Raw genomic sequence first — 16,659 nt, 5'->3', positions numbered from 1 at the left:
TGGGGCCTCGTCCTTAGCTCTCAGCTACCCCTGATTTTGCCTTATATTTTTGCCCTGTCCTTCATAAAATTTTTGATTTTGTGATAAATCACTGAGAGTTAGTCAGTAATGCCAGACACTAAAGATTTGTACTACTAATTTTTTAGAAAAGTCATATGGATAGCAAACCTGCTTTTTGTTGTTAATGTTCTAAGTAATTTAGAGTAATATTTACCATATCTTCATGATTTTGAACCTTTGTCCTTCATTATTTGTGACTTTGTTCATAACTCTTGAGGAAGGAAGTTGAGAGGTATTGCCCTATCTGCCTAAATTGGGGCATCTCAGATGGTTGTAAAAAATGCCATGACACTCATCAGAAAAGAAGTAGGGTAACACCATCATGGGTCTGCCTTGAAAATTGTCTGAGGCCTAGTAGGACTGAAATATTCAACCAAAAATAAATGAATGAATACAAATATATAACATTATATTAATTTATTTAGGGTTAAGTTTCTGTGTCACCAACCAAGTATGAGCAAAGTTCAAGCAAAATAATGCAGTAGGCTATCTGTATATGTTTCTGTCAATTGTCAATAAACCTACTACTACATTAATGAGGAAAGGAAAGACAGAACAGTGCATAAATTAATAAACAGGTCTTCTTGGTAAAAGTGTTTCTATTTCTAGACATGCATTTTATTTAGTGTCATGACTGACAGTATAAAAAGAAACACAGCTGTTCACTACAGTTGCGGCTAATGACATCATTATCTGAGATTTGCGGTGCTGCAGCCACTTAAAATGCTTCTATCTTCCCTGCAGGCAGTGGATTAAATCAGAAGACTTCTACAGGCTCTTCCTTTGTTTCAGTAAAAAGGGCCTAGAAAAACAGGTACGTATCGTCTGTGTTTAATTTTGCCTTTTACTGTTTTGTCATACATATGCTAAGTAAAACTGGATAGAAAATAAATGATATAAAGAAACATAATTAAGTAGTTGCTAGTGTTTTTACTAAAGCATCACTGAAAAAATGGACAAGGGGTATCACATAAAAGCCTGCCTTCCCTGGGTTATTCATTCTCATAATGCAAAGGGCTCTTTATTTGTACTTAAAATACTAGGGCTAGAAACTTATTGGAAAAACATAGCTAGGCTTCTGAAGATCTTCACAGATCATTAGCCTAGTAAGTACTTATTTAAAACTGCTATTATTTATTTTTCTTTTTGTGTCCACAAGATCATCCCAGTGGCCTCCCTTTCTGTTCATGTTGTAGTAATACACCTGCGTTCCTGTAGGTATAAGTAGTGCAGCAAGCCAAGTCGCTTCCCTCACCCTAGGATCAGCTATCCAGTGTCAGCTGATCAACCCCCCCCCCCGCCCGCCCACCCCTTGTCCATTCAGTGTCTGTGATGCTGGTTGAATGCGGTAGTAATTTTGTTATTATTTATGAGTTACTAGTGCACAATGGCTTTAACTAGCTTATAAATTGCAATTTACTGCTCATTAAAAATACTCTAATATCTGTTATGTACACTCTGCATGTTCATCAGATTTTTCCCTATCAAACTATTTCAGAACTCAGTAAGCAGACGTTGGGTGTCTTCCTGTTTAGTTTATTACATATGTTTGGATCACCCATTTTGTTGCTATGGCTTTTGGAGGGAGAAGTGGGATATGCTTGTTCTTTCCCAGTTGTTGGGCAGATGGTGACATAAGAGTCTTTCCATATAATCTAAACTACAAAAGGAAATGAGAAATAGCTAAACATTACAAAGAGAGAAATGTCATTCTTTGAGGTGTATTGAGCAGAGGTTGCATAACTGATAGGGGGTTCCATGAGGAACAGAACTATCTACTGTATTGTAAAGTGGGGTTTAGATTCCCCCACAGATAACATTTGTAAAAGTTCAAGCTTGAATGCAATTTCAGACATACAGATTTGCACATATGAGCCTTTTGGATTCCTCTTGTGTAATGTGCTCACCTGTCTGCCTCTTGAAATTTTGTTTTCTAAAACTATGCTATTGTTATACTGTAATTTTATTGAAATTAAAAAGTAGAAAGCATCTCTAGAAACCAGCTGCATTGATTGTTCTTTAAATCAAGTAAATGTAGTGGGCTGGATGCCATATTTTTGTAGAATAGTCTTTTTTTTTGTCTCACTGCCCTTAAGAAATATTTACATGTAGCCAGTGAGAACTGCATAAGGTAGACAGGTTCTCGTGGGAGAGAGACCTGACTAAATATTGGCAAATGGAAAAGGTAATGCAATTGCATTACCATTAACATGCAGGCTACACTGGCCATGTAGCCAAGGCTGGTATGACCCTGACCTTGAGTAGCATCTTGCCTTCACCAAGAATGATGCCACAGTATAAAGACAAAATGATCAGTTTCAACAATTGGCTAAAGTATTGGTGTCATTCAAAGGGGATCCAGTGTCTGTCAGCCTGGGATGACATGCTCGACAAGCCACGTTGCTTCACTAGGGACGGCTTGCACCTGTCACCCTTAGGCTTTCGTATACTGGCCAAGGCTCTTGCCACCCCCATAGTGCCTTTTTTAGGCAAGACTCAAAGGACAAACCCACCTCCATAGACAACCCAAGGATAAAAAACTAAAGGTAATGCTACTCAATGCCAGAAGTCTAAACCTCAAGATGCACGCACTCGAGGCTCTCCTCAGTATGGAGAAAATCGATGTCTGTGCAGTAACAGAAACCTGGTTCAAGGCTCCTGAGAGCACCCCAGAACTACCAGGTTATAACTCATACCATGCGTTTCAGCCCCAAAACTCGAACTGAAGCACAAAAGGAGGGGGAGTATCTATATTCATCAAAGATACCTACACCTCCAGGTTAGTGGCTCTGCACGAAGCATCGGAAACCATCCATGTGCAGCTAACAGCAGGCAAAACTGCCTTTCAGTTTGTAGCCTGCTACAGAACACCCTCCCTATTACAGGAACTCCACTTGGCATTCCTGAGAACACTGGAGAATATGAAGGTCTCTCCAAACACAATGTTATTGGGTGACTTCAACTACCCAAACATTGACTGGGAAAACTACTCAAGCCCAACACCCTCGCCAAACGGTTCCTTGAATTTATAAACTCTAACGCGATGGAACAACTGGTCACCACTCCCACAAGAGGGAACAACATATTGGACCTGGTCATCACCAACATGGGGACTCTATGTTCCACACCAGAGGTAAACCCCTCACTGGTAAGATCACACCATAAACAAATTTCCCTGGACATCCATATCCCGTCCCCACCCCCAGCCAAGGAAATCACTGTAAAGAATTTCTCAAAAGCCAACGTTGCACTTCTCAAGACTGAGGTGGAATCCTTCAAAGCCCCCCGGCCAGAGGGTAATACAGCCCAATCTGCAGAATCCTTTACAAATGCATTCTATGAGCACCTGCAGGAATGCATGGATTGTGCTATCCCAAATAAAACCAAGACTCACTCCTCCAAAAACAGGAGACCGGTCTGGTGGACCCCGGCCATAAATAAGCTATACAACAGAAGGAGGAAGCTACTACATGACAGAGCAAAATCCCAAAAAGGGAAGGCATCTCTGATCAGTATTAGCAAGAAACTTCGATCCCTCATAAAATCATCAAAGGCCAGTTTCGAAAGAAAAATTGCCCTAGACACTAAAGATAATCACAAGGCCTTCTTTAGTTATGTCAGGAATATGGGTGGATACTCCCAGATATGCTCTGAATTGTTGCATAATGGTACAAAATATACCGAACCTACAGAAATAGCCAACATCCTGGCGGACAGATTCAGTGCAAACTTCTCTCCCCCTTCCCCCCCAAAGGAGCAAATGCTTATCACAACTGAATGTAACCTCCCTGACATCACAGATGCACAGGTGAAAGCTGCCCTCTCCAAAGCAAAAAACACAGCATCTATGGGACCGGACGGTGTCCCAGGCTGTGTCTTACACGAGCTCCAAGAAGAACTGAACCCTCACATTAAGTCACTGTTCAAACTTAGCCTTACTACAGGATATGTACCCAAAGAATGGCGTACAGCTACAGTGGTCCCACTCCACAAAGGTGGTGCCACAACGGACCCCGGGAACTATCGCCCCATAAGCCTGACTAGTCCGGTCTGTAAAGCTATGGAGCATATTATCATGGAACTCATAAACAAAGACATTGGGAGCCTTCAGACACTGGACCCTACCCAATTCGGCTTTGTTAAGGGCAGATCTTGCCTCTTAAACCTAGTTGATTTCTTTGAAACAGTTACCAAAGCCATAGATGAGGGCAAAGTAGTCCACACAGCCTACCTGGACCTCGCAAAAGCCTTCAACACAATACCCCACTCGGGCATCATAAATAAGCTTACCAGCTTAAATATCAACCCCTATATCACAAGATGGGTTGCAAACTTGCTCAGAGATAGAACCCACATGATCAGAATTGCAGGTGCCATGTCCGAATCCAAACCAGTTACAAGTGGTGTCCCACAGGGCTCAGTTCTGGGACCTTTCTTGTTCGGTATATACTTCTCTGAGGTTCAGGCTAACACAGGGGGATTATGGCTGACAAAGTTCGCAGATGACTGCAAACTGGGGACCATAATCGAATCTCCAGCTGACACAAGCATCCTCCAAAAGGGTCTCACAGAGATGGATGCTTGGTGCCAGAGCCATGGCCTCAAGCTAAATGCTAAAAAGTGCATAGTCATCCCCTTTGGGAAAAACAAGGTGCCCACAAATTACCACATAGGTGGTAATCCATTAAATCTGGAAGAAGTAATTAGAGATTTGGGGACCAACGTAGATAGTAATCTCTCCTTTGATAATCACATTGCCAAAGTGGTGAGAAAGATCTTCTATATAGCCCACCTTATCATGAAAGGGTTCGCATCTAGATCAAGAGAGGTCATTGTGCCCCTCTACTCATCACTCATCAGGCCCATAATTGAATACAATGCCCCTTTTGAGATGTACCTTACCCGACACCTGCAGCAACTTGAGAGACCCCAAAAGTACCTCACCAAGAGGATCATGGGCTACAAACAGATGTCCTATGCAGCTCGACTAAAGAAACTCCAGCTCTACTCAGTTAATTACCGCCTACTCAGAGGCGATCTGTGCCTGACGTACAAAGCCATGTCAAACCCAGAATTAATGGACATGCTCCACCTCAAAAAATCAAAGTCCCTTAGAGCTACACGCTCCAGGGACTTAAACCTCAGCACAAAAATAAATAGGACATGCTGGAGGGACAGATTCATTTCCCAGAGCCTCCCATCACTCTGGAATAGAATCCCAATTCATGTTAGACATAGCCCCTCGCTGACCCTCTTCAAGCGAAATCTGGACGCGTGGATGGGAAATCACAAATTCACCCCTGGGATCTCTTCTGTGTCCCTACTAGACAGAGGCACAGTAAACTAATCTTAAAAGGGTACCTTCTGTGACCTACTTTACGGAGGCACAGTGGGCTAATCTAATAGGGAGGCGGAAGCCAAATACACTCTGGCTAGGTTTATAAATGCCCTAGGGCAGATAGCCTAGTATCTACCTATGAACCTAAGCCATTCTAGTATTATTGTCAAGAAAATCCTGTGGACAGAAACAGCCATGTCAGAATGGCACCAGGAGATGAATCCCTCAGGTCTGAAGGTGCCCAGCATACTGCCAGAGAAAAGCGGAGACAGAATGAGTAGTGCTAGAGGTTATGTTGCAAATGGAAGCTGGAAGGATGCCCAGAAATGAAGGAACGACTACTGCAAAGACCTATACACCACTGGAACTCTGAATGCAGCTATGAGTCGAGGTAAACTTGATGTGTTTAAGGTGAGATGGTAAGAGAAAAACCTTGAAATGTTATGAGTTGGTGAAATAAAATGCGCTAGATGATGGTTCATTTTACTTCAAGTAATCATCAGATCTACTGTGGTTAAGAATCTTACAGAAAAAATGGAGTAGTCCTCATAATCAATAAAAGGGTGTCAAAAGTGGTGTTGACTTACATCCCCAAAATGCTAAAATGAAATCCATCAAACTTCAGGGCAAACCATTCAACATTTTATGATAATTTTCTGCTCTAGCTACAGATACAGAAGAAGAGGAAGTCAGTTATATGAAGATCTGCAACACCTTTTGGAAATAACACAAAGGTATTACGTTCATCGTGGTGATTAGACTTCTAAAATTGGTAGGCAAGAACAAGAGAAATTATGTATAGTTACACTCAACAGCCTGAAAGACTGCTTTATAAATGGATTTCACCAGATGATCAATACCAAAATCAGATTGACTATGTATATTTCGGTCTGAGAAGGAAGAATTCTATATGATTAGCAAAAACAAGACCAGAAGATGGCTGTGACTCAAACTGTCAGATTTTTATCACAAAGTTTAGAATTAAATTCAGGAAAATAAGAAAAGACTCCAGGCAACTAGATATGAGCTCAACAATATTCCAAATTAATATGTAGTGGAGGGAACAGATGTAATGATTTAGACCAGGTAGACAGAATATCTGAAGAACTATGGACATAAGTTTGTGATATTGTGCAGGAGGTGGCAATAGAACATGTTTGAACTAGAGAGAAGATTAAGAAGGTAACTTGGATGCATTAGAAGTGGCCAGAAAAAGTAGTAGCACTTAAGGCAATGGAGGTTGGGAAAATATCAAACGGTATGCAGAGATTCAGAGAACAGCAAGATGAGATAAGAAGACATATTTAAGAGAGTAATGCAGAGGACTGGGAAAAGAAAGCCGAATGAAGACGACTAATGATATTAAGGGAACCTTTGAGGTAAAATTGGACAAGAAAAAGCAAAAATGGGAAGGACCTAGTAGAACCAGAAGATATTATCATAGGAGGTTACTAAACTATCAACCCGGAGGTGATTTCAAGCCTAGCCATTTCATCCCAATGTAATACCATAGATACTCTAGTTACCACCCAGGGTTGTATTTATTAATGACTACCCATGTCCAGGAGGGTTGTGGATGCTATCCCCAGTAAGAATTTATGGTGTTCCATCCACTCATCCAGGTTCCTTTTGAACAGTGTCATAGAGGAGCTTTGCTTCACATGAATTGGCAGCCTATTCCAAAGACACGGCATTTGTCAGGAGACAAATCTGTCCCTGCAGTATGTCCTGTTCCAGTCCCAGGCCATATTTAGATCCCTGGAATAGGTAGCTGTCCCCTTTGATTTATGGACGTGCAGTAAATTCATTAGATTAGGGTCGGAGATTATTCTGTAGGCCAAGCATAAGTCTCCCCTAAGAAGTCTATATGATTCTGAGTATAGTGACAAGGACTTTAGCCAGTCTGTGAAAGGCACGTGCTGGAGTCCCTTGATCTTCTTAGTTAGAAACATTTGAGGTCTCTCCGATAGCTGCAGATGCTTGCTGAAAGGGGTTTTATACTCAATTATGGGCCTGATTAGTGATCAGTATAGAGAGGTTATAACCTCATTTGCTCTAGAAGTGATGCCTTTGCTAATTAAGTGTGCTACATAGAAAGCCTAACTTAATTCTGTAGACACATGGTGATCAAAGTTAAGGTCACAGTCTACTTGTGATTGCAGATCTCTTACCACTTCGTAGGTAGATTATTAAGAAGAGATGGCAGGAATATAAAGAAAAGCTATGTAACAAGGTCCCCTAACATCCCTTATGCATACAATCATATCTTCATTGATCAAGAGCCAGGCATCCAAGAGAGTAAAGTTATATGTGATCTAGTAAGTTAAAAAGTGATGGAATTTCAGCAGACTTGTTTAAAATCATGCAAAATGTTTCCGTTGCAGTGTTGCTTGGAATTTTTTGCAAATTTAGAAAACACAATAAAGGCTAAAGGGTGCTAAATGATAAAACAACTGTACTTGTTTCACATGTCAACAAGGTAATGCTCATGATTCTGCAAGCCAGAAACCATCCGGCAATATGAAGATCAAGAGCTGCCAGATGCACAGTTTAATTTTAGAATGGGCAAAGGCAGCAAAGCTCAAATCTCCATCACCTGTTGGATAATACAGAAAGCAAGAAAGTTCCAGAAAAGTATTTAACATCTGTTTTATTGACTACTCTAAAGCTCTGGCTATGTGGACCCTTACAAACTGTGACAAATTCTTAGAGAAATGCAAATACTAGATCAGCGTATGTGCCCCATGAAATCTGCATGCAGAAGATGAAGCAGCAGTTAGAACTAAATATGAAATAACTGACTTTCAAGATTGTGGAGATAGTGCCGCAAGATCATGTTTTCTCTACTTATTTAATTTATACTATGAATGTGTCATGCAAAATGCTGTTAGACAAATCAGATTCTGGAAACAACATTAGCAGGAGAAATATTAGCAACCTCATATATCAATGATACTATGCTGTAGGCTGAAAACGAGAAGAGCTGAAGAGACAGTTGATGAAGGTCAAGGTAGAAAGTGCAAAAGTTGGCTTGGTGGTGCTCAGGATCCTAAAACTGAAATTCTTATCTAGCCCTACTATACTTTTTGTAAATTGATGGCAAGGAAGTAGTGTCCCTGGCACATTTTTATTTTCTGGGGCTTAATGATCACTGCAGATGTTGATAATAGTCTTGAAATTAAGAGGTGCTTGTTCTGTGAAAAGAAAGGTATGGAAATGATTTTAAAGAGCAAAGACATTGCATTGTCAGCAGAGGTCTGTATAATCAAAATTATTGTTGTCTCATTAATAACATATGGCTGTGAGAGTAGGTCTGTTAAGAAATGATGTGTGATAGAAAGTCAATGCTTTTTAACTTTAGTTTTGTTGAGGATGTCACAAAAGGAAATATTGCCAGCCCAGCTATCTAGAATTTTGTAAATAATTGTATGTCAAAAAAAGACAAAAGCTAGTAAAACAAACAAAAGAGGCATCCGGCCGAGGAAGACTTCAAAAAGTTTATTTAGGTTTTCGTCGGTAGTATATCCTTGACTTCCTCAGAATTTTATTCTGAGGAAGTCAGGGGTATACTACTGATGAAAGCACTAAATAAACTTTTTGAAGTCTTCCTCGGCCATATGCCTCCTTCATTTATTTGTTTTACTAAATAATTATATGTCATTTGTGAATATTAGTATGATTTATATAGAAATGTAACAAAAGGAGATACTGTCAGACCAGCTATCTGTAATTTTGTAAGTGGTTGTGTGTCATTTGTGAATATCAACATGATTCATATGCATGTGTTACAAAGGTATTAGAACTGTATGTCACATTGTATAGACATGTGCTGAAGAAGAGATATTTTTATACACTATTGTAACAGGGGAGGCTGAAACACAGGAGATTAACTTGCAAAACTTAAGAATAGTTGAGATTGAAGTACTTTATTGCTGGGCAATAAACAAGAGATATCTTTTATTTTCAGTCAACAGAAAACAGGATGTCTACACTAGGGGACTCCATGTTGCCTTGAAAGAGAGAGAAATTACTAGGCTTGAGATGTAGAATTATTTTATTGTTTTAGGACTTTCAGGATCTGCAGACATCTGTGGAAAAGCCTTTGTTTATATATTTTCACAGGTAGATACTAAATGCTACCTCAATGGTTGGTTTTGAGCCTGGGAACTGAAGTCAGATGACAAAAGGTGATGTCATGCTGCTAGGTACCCAGCAGTAATATTTGATATTAATTTAATAACTCTCTGAGAGAGAGAGAGAGAGAGAGAGTGCATTTTGTACTTTGTCTTTGACATGGCAGCATCAGCTGGAAACACCCACTCACCACATCTGCACTTGCCTTGCTGTAAGTAAGTTAACTAGCATACAGTAATTTCTTTCAGATTCAGTAAGGAACATAGTAAAGATTAGTTTAGATGTTTTCTGTATTTATTTGAGACTGTCCTGCAATGTTGTTTTAAATATTACCTGTGATTTTGAACTCTGAAGTCACTGTGAATGCATATTTAATATTGTCTTGTTCTTTTGATATTAATTATTAAATATATTTAAACCTTTGAGTTGCAGCTGTTCCATCTAGAGATATTTAAGCTCTTAAAGTACTTGCATATCTAGTTGGTGACACTGTGCAGGCCACTCCTAATCACCTTGCTCTTGGTCAAACTACCATTTGGATTAATAGCAACATTATACAGCAGGATTGGCCACCCTTTGCTAAGGGCCTTAAAGTAGCTGATAAGTAGTGGCTGGTGGCAGCAAAAACTACCTTATAGTCTGGGTAGAAGGGGGCATAGCTAGTAAATCTGTGCCAGCCTTTGCCAGATGTGTGTGTGTGTGTGTGCCTGTGTGTGTGTCAGCTACTTGGGTAGGGACACGAAGCACTGGTTGGACAGAGAGGGTGCTGGAGATCTCAACCCTATAGCTCTGCTAGTGGGGATCTGGAGAAAGAAGGAGAAACCAGCCACAGACTGATTGTGGTCCCTGTGTGCTCTTAAGGGAAATTGCACTTTACTATGTGTGCACTTGTCATCCTCCCAGTGTGTACATCCCCCACTGCTGCCAGTGGTGAGGATTTAGCCTCCTTGTTTACTGGGCCAGTGGTGGGGTGTCACAGAGGACATTTGACAGTTCTGAAGATTAGAAGAATATACAATCAGTCAATACTTAAGGAAATAAACCCAGACTGTCCACTGGAAGGGTTGATAGTGAAACTAACATTCCAATAATGTAGTGCAAATATAGCATTCACTAAAAATTCACTGATGGTGCGAAAGACTGAAGGCAAGAAAGAGCAGCAGAAGCTAAGATGGGCTAGATAGCAGTACTGAAGCGAAGTATATGAATTTGTAAGAACTTAAAAGAAGCAGTTGTTGGCATGCAGACTTAGGGTGCTACAGACCTTGAGATCATAAATAGTTGTAGCTGACTAAATAACAACGCAATGAATATTGTATTACTTTGTTGTATTCCTAAAGGTATCATTGTTATACTTTTATATTTCAGTGCTCACCAGTTGTATGCACACTTCCAGTAACGAATATGTTACAACTGTGCTTAGTTGTATTGTTGTACCCTTAATCACTTCTTGCAGTGTTTTATATTGTTTTCCCTTTATCTCTGATATGTTGAAATAATTACAGTTATATTTCATGCAATGAAATCTTCAAGTCTTTGTTTTGAAGCATACCATGGGCTAATCCAGTCCCCGATTTATCTGAAAAATAAATTAATCAAGTTAGTTTATTTATCATTTGTTTTCACATGAAGTAACATTAAATTCCATAATTTTCAAACACTTGATAGTTATGTTTCAGGTGAATTGTGGAAATTGGAAAGGTGGATATTTATCTGTCAGGTAAAATGTGGAAGTTAAATTAACTTAGCAGCAGACTTGTAATAAACCTTTTCCCTCTAAATTACCTGTTAAAACCATTTCTCAGCTCATTACTAAGTCAGGTAATGCTACGTCATCTAGTTAAAAACATGCTGGTATGTTCAAATGCAGCTGTCACAGAAACTAGACAAATAACTGCAAAGTAAAAAAAAAAAAGGTTATTAACCTAGATAAAGTGACATTCTGAAAGAGAATAAATATGCAAGAAAATGTGCCCTACAGCTTAAAACATGCAAATGCGTGCAACAGGAAAATATAAGCTTATTAATTTATTTACAACTGTTACTATGTTCAAATATTATGTCATTTCATTTTAAACCAGGTACACAGAGTAAACATTAACTGCCCCATAACCATGTGTTCCATTACAGAAAATAGTAATATTCAACATAGATATCCACTATATAAGTTGTGTGTGAAGTTATATAACACCAGATGGAACTACTTGCTTACAGTGAACCATTATGACAGCTCACAGTAATCGAACACACACACACACACACACACAGTAATTAAATGAATAGTGTATCCTAGCACTGAGATAAATACCCAGGACTGTCTGTATAGCTCAGGTTGCTTTTTGCTTTCTCCATAATACTTCTCATGTTTTACATAGTCATTTTACAGTTTATCAGTTTTTACATAGTCATTTTACAGTTTATCAGTTTTTACATAGTCATTTTACAGTTTATCAGTTTAGACTTTATGCTGGTGTATATTAATGTTACAAATCACTTTAAATATTCTAAAGGGAGAAGCTTCAGAAGCATCATATGGAATGGATAAGTTATCTAGCATAACACACCATAACATTAAACCAGTTTGTGTAATCCACCTCCTTCAAACTATTCACAGAATAGTTTTGTCAGGCAAGCAATCTGATGAAGGGAACACTTATTGTATATACATTGACAGGAGTTTAAGACAGTGTTTAAATTAGCCTTACTGAAATATTTTAATGTACTGATAGTGAGGAGAAAGCCATAACAGGTAGAGAACCTAAGAACGAATAAGAGAATGAGTATCCTGCATATGATTATTAAAAATAAAATGATGGTTCCCATCTTGTATGTCAGCAGATATACCATATCAGATGTGGCCTTACCTGTAGCAGATGTTTTGAGTTGTCTACCTTTAAGGTAGAATATTATGCTCAGCGTATCCTGGGTAAGCCATGGCAGGTTTTTGCATATCCTAAACATGATTGACATTTAACAGTGTAGACTCTGAGAAGACAATTGAAGAACCTTTAAAGACCACTATAGCCAAAAATTGAAACCAAAGTATATTTTTATCTTGTGAAATTCTACACAATCCCAGCATACCTGTAGCACAACTATGTGTTACTAATTTTAATTTTGTTTAAACACTGCTGATGTGATCCCCACCCCCACCTGGAAAGCTACTTGTCATCCAGCTGAGTGGCTTAGTGGGCTAATGCACTATGCTGTAGTTGACAGGGCCCTATTTTTGAAACTTGGCAGGGGCTGAATATTTTTATGGGTGTGAAGTTGGTGTAATGGTTAAGGCATTTACCGTACAAGACACAAGGTGCAGGGATTAATTCTTACATTGGGTAATTGGCTAGGCTTAAAATGTCCCACAAGGGCAGTTAGCCTAGTACTAATCTATGAACCTATGACCCTATAATGCATTGGAGGGCATATGTAATGTGATTAATTCACCCTAGTCTATCCTGTCGCATCACATTTCCATTCGCTTAGACTGGAACTAGTGATAAATACTGAAAAGTCTGAAGGTCTTCATTGAAAGTGTTAGTGACTGCTTTACAAGGATTCTTATTCCCTACACATTTGTCACTCATTCTGTATGAAGTGTGAACATACAGCTGAGAAAATATAGCCTTTTCAAAAAGTGGAATTTTTTTGAGTTTAAGTTCCTGTCTGAGTTACTCCTCACACCTAACCTTCTTCAGTCAGATTCATATCTCTTTCATGTATAGTTCAGCTAATTGTACAAGTAAATACCTTTTAATTTTATTCATTAACACACTATCTAAATATTCTTTATGCATATTCTATAAAACCTTCTCAAAAAGTGGCTTTTTCTTAGGTATTAAGTTACTTTTTTGAATGCAACATCTTTTAAAACATAAAATAAATGCAGTGAAGTTAAAGCATGGCTTGGTAAGGTAAGTTATTTCTAACATTGCAGTTAAGCTCTTCTGTATTACTTAGTTCTCTTATGGCATGCAGCACATTGTACCAGTACAACAGAAAGGAGTGAAACTTGAGCTGAATTTTTTCAGGCCTTGTTTTACTGCGCTTTAGAGAATAAGGAAAGTCCTGAAACGTGTCATCTGTACAACATGCTATACCAGAGCTGCCAGATCTGACAAATTATCTAGTACACCATTAAAAAATGTTACTCTGTTTAATTTTTTTAACATAGTTGTATAAAAGTTATTTGGTAACTTACATAATTAAAATGTACATTCACTGGAAGTAATTACATTGCATTTCTGTTTTCATTTCAGTACCGTGGCATCAACATTCCAGGATTTAAGCACTATATTGCTTGTTCTATGTTCATATGTGTTTGTATATTTGTAGTACAGATGCTGGTAACAAGCAGAAAAGAGTAAGTAAAGTAAACTTATTTCCTACTTTATGCTTTTGTTAACTGCTGTATGTTGTACATTAAAGCCATGCATCTTACTGTCATACATGTAACATTTACACCAGAACAATATTTGTCAGAGGCTAAGGATTTGTTTTGCAATCCATCAAGCTGTCTTTTAACAACAAAAAGTTTCCACTAATTGTTCTATACATTCCTCTGAGATTGTTTGTTTTGTTGACTATGGAACAAGAGAATATTGTTAAACATGGTGAATTACAGGAGTCTTTTATCAATTTAATAAAGAACAAAGCATATCTTATTTTGTCAGTCCTCTTACAGCAGATTATACCTTGAGGCCTTCGTTTCTGAAAAACATGCAGTCACTTGATCCAACTTTCAACATGTCAGTGGCTCCAAAAGTACTACTGTTGTTGTTGAGTTGGTATATATACATTCTGGGCTCCCCCCCCCCCCTGCAAAATACAAGTTTAACGGAGAAGACTGATATTCAGCATTTGCTCTTTTCCTATATTTTCTGACTTTTTTTGATATGTCAAAACTTGGCAGTCTAATTATCAACATTTCAATAGGGGCTGTAGAAAGCATTGTTGGTTTCCCTGCTGATACAGATCATCCATTCTTCCCACCAAGGGGTGAGTTAGACCAGTACAAATACTCCCATAGCTGGGATATCAGGAAGGGCACAGAGCTCCTTTATGGCTGCATGAAAGACAGCTCTTTCCAGACCGCATTTGTTCTGATACTAGGTAAAATCCCTGTTTAAGGGAATGAATAGGCTGTGTTTGATTTTTCTTTATGGAGAGGGTCTTAATGGTTGGCAATACAGGAGAAAAAAAGCAATAAGACAAGAAAGAGAAAAATAGTCAAATGAGTATGTGTAACATTCATTTTGTGACTGAATACAGCTCAACTGGTTAAACAAAAATGATTGATGCCCCTTTAGGAGAACTAAAAAGGGCGGATGTAAACATAAACACCGAGGTGTCAACTTTAGAAACATTGTTACAAATGGTGGTACCAAAATAAATGTAGATCAGAATGTACTCAATATTTCTTCTGTACATTTGTCAAATGTTGAAACTGAATAATGGGCTATGGGTTACTTTGTACCTGAAAATATATTTGCACAAGATGTCATTTCTTTTTGTAGAACATTAAATCTTAGATTATATTTCAACCAACAGTCATCTGAAGACATGGATAACAATGACTTTAGATTTAGACCCTCTTCTTTTATGCCCCCCTTAATAAAAATGTTGCTATCTTTCAGTATCATCATTTGAAAGATTTACATTTTATGTATAACTCCAATAGCAAAAGAATTGGGATAATCTGACAGAACCACGACAGCAAGCTTTGCAAAGATTGAGTAAAAACAGAGTGTTCATTTTTAGCACAGCAGATAAGGGGAGAACAGTGGTTATTTGGAATTGGCATGTGTGTGATAGTAAGGCTCAAAGTCAACTTTCAGTCCTTCAATTTTATCAAAAGATATATTTAGACCCTACGCTAATATTTAAGAAAGACATTGACAACTTTTTGCAAACAGCATATTAGGAAGGTATTATTTCCAAGGAAACAGTATATCATCTGACTGTTCCAGATTCAACCAGGCAGACATTCTATATGTTACCCAAAACCCATAAGAATTTGGAGAACCCCCCCTGGCAAACCTATTGTTTCAGGTAGAGAGTCATTCAATGAACATCTTTTGGTTTATTTGACCAGATATCTCAGACCATTGTTTGGTATATGTACTCTCTTGGACTCGAGATACAACAGAATTTCTTAATATTGTGGAAAAAAATGCAGATTGAACAAGAGTGGCTATTATGCATCCTTGATGTATCGGCCCTGTATACTAGCATTCCCCATTGGGCAGGACTTTTGGCACTGGAATTTTGGCTGAATCGGGGTTCGTTATGTATCTCAAGAATCAGTACAGTTTTTGCTTTGTTTAACCAAGCATGTTTTGACCAAAAATGTCTTATTTTGGAGACAAGTGCTATTTACAGTTAAAGGGCACAGCCATGAGCCCCTCATTTGCACCAATCTATGCTGATCTTTTCATGGGTTATACTGAAGAACAGATTATATACAATCATTCCCATAACATATTCATGGATTCTCTGGACATTTGGTGGCAATATTTGGATGACTGCTGCTGGTCTGGAGATCAGATTCTGTCTGGATTACTTAAATGAGAACAAGCAGAGCATTCACCTTACGGTTAATTTCCATCATACTTGTATTCATTTTTTGGATGTACAAGTAACAGTGCAAAGTGCTGGGACTCTGTGAAGCTCTATTTTTAAAAAATATCCATAATTCAACACACTATTGCATGGTACTAGTTGTCATCCACAACATATCATTAATAATATTCCAAATTCACAATTTCTTATACTTTGGAGAATATGCTGCTCTTCAAATGAATTACAAAAACCTTATTTGTAGGTTTTGTAATGGGGGCTATCCACAACATGCAGTTAAAAATGTTCTTATATCTATAAATAAGGTTCATAGATCAACATTATTATAATACTAGGTTAGGAATAAGGTCAAACAGCCACTTAGGTTTGTTATCAGTTTTGGTAATAATACATCATTTTTTTTATGAATTTGGTTCACAAACATTGGGGTATTTGGCATATGTATGACAGGCGAAGGGAATTAATACTCCCAAAATGTCTTTCTTCATATAGGAAGGGGAAGACAATGGCAACTTGGTTTAATCATTGTAAAAAAACAGTGGACAAGGACA

The 16,659-nt window shown here is 38.3% G+C and overlaps 1 protein-coding gene across 2 annotated transcripts in view; it reads left to right on the top strand.

Moving 5' to 3' along the window:
- Positions 1-16,659, top strand: part of ADCY7 (adenylate cyclase 7) — a 2,777,509-nt gene that overhangs the window by 2,543,854 nt on the left and 216,996 nt on the right. For both annotated transcript variants that reach the window (XM_044081980.1, XM_044081981.1), the window contains 2 exons: positions 805-874; positions 13,789-13,892. In XM_044081980.1, the coding sequence (XP_043937915.1) occupies positions 805-874; positions 13,789-13,892 (174 nt within the window). The remainder of the gene's footprint in view (positions 1-804; positions 875-13,788; positions 13,893-16,659) is intronic.

This window comes from Protopterus annectens, chromosome 8.part1 (genome assembly GCF_019279795.1).
Source record: "Protopterus annectens isolate FY-2018-M chromosome 8.part1, PAN1.0, whole genome shotgun sequence".
Lineage (NCBI taxonomy): Eukaryota > Metazoa > Chordata > Ceratodontiformes > Protopteridae > Protopterus > Protopterus annectens.
This window is presented reverse-complemented; position numbering and strand designations above follow the sequence as displayed.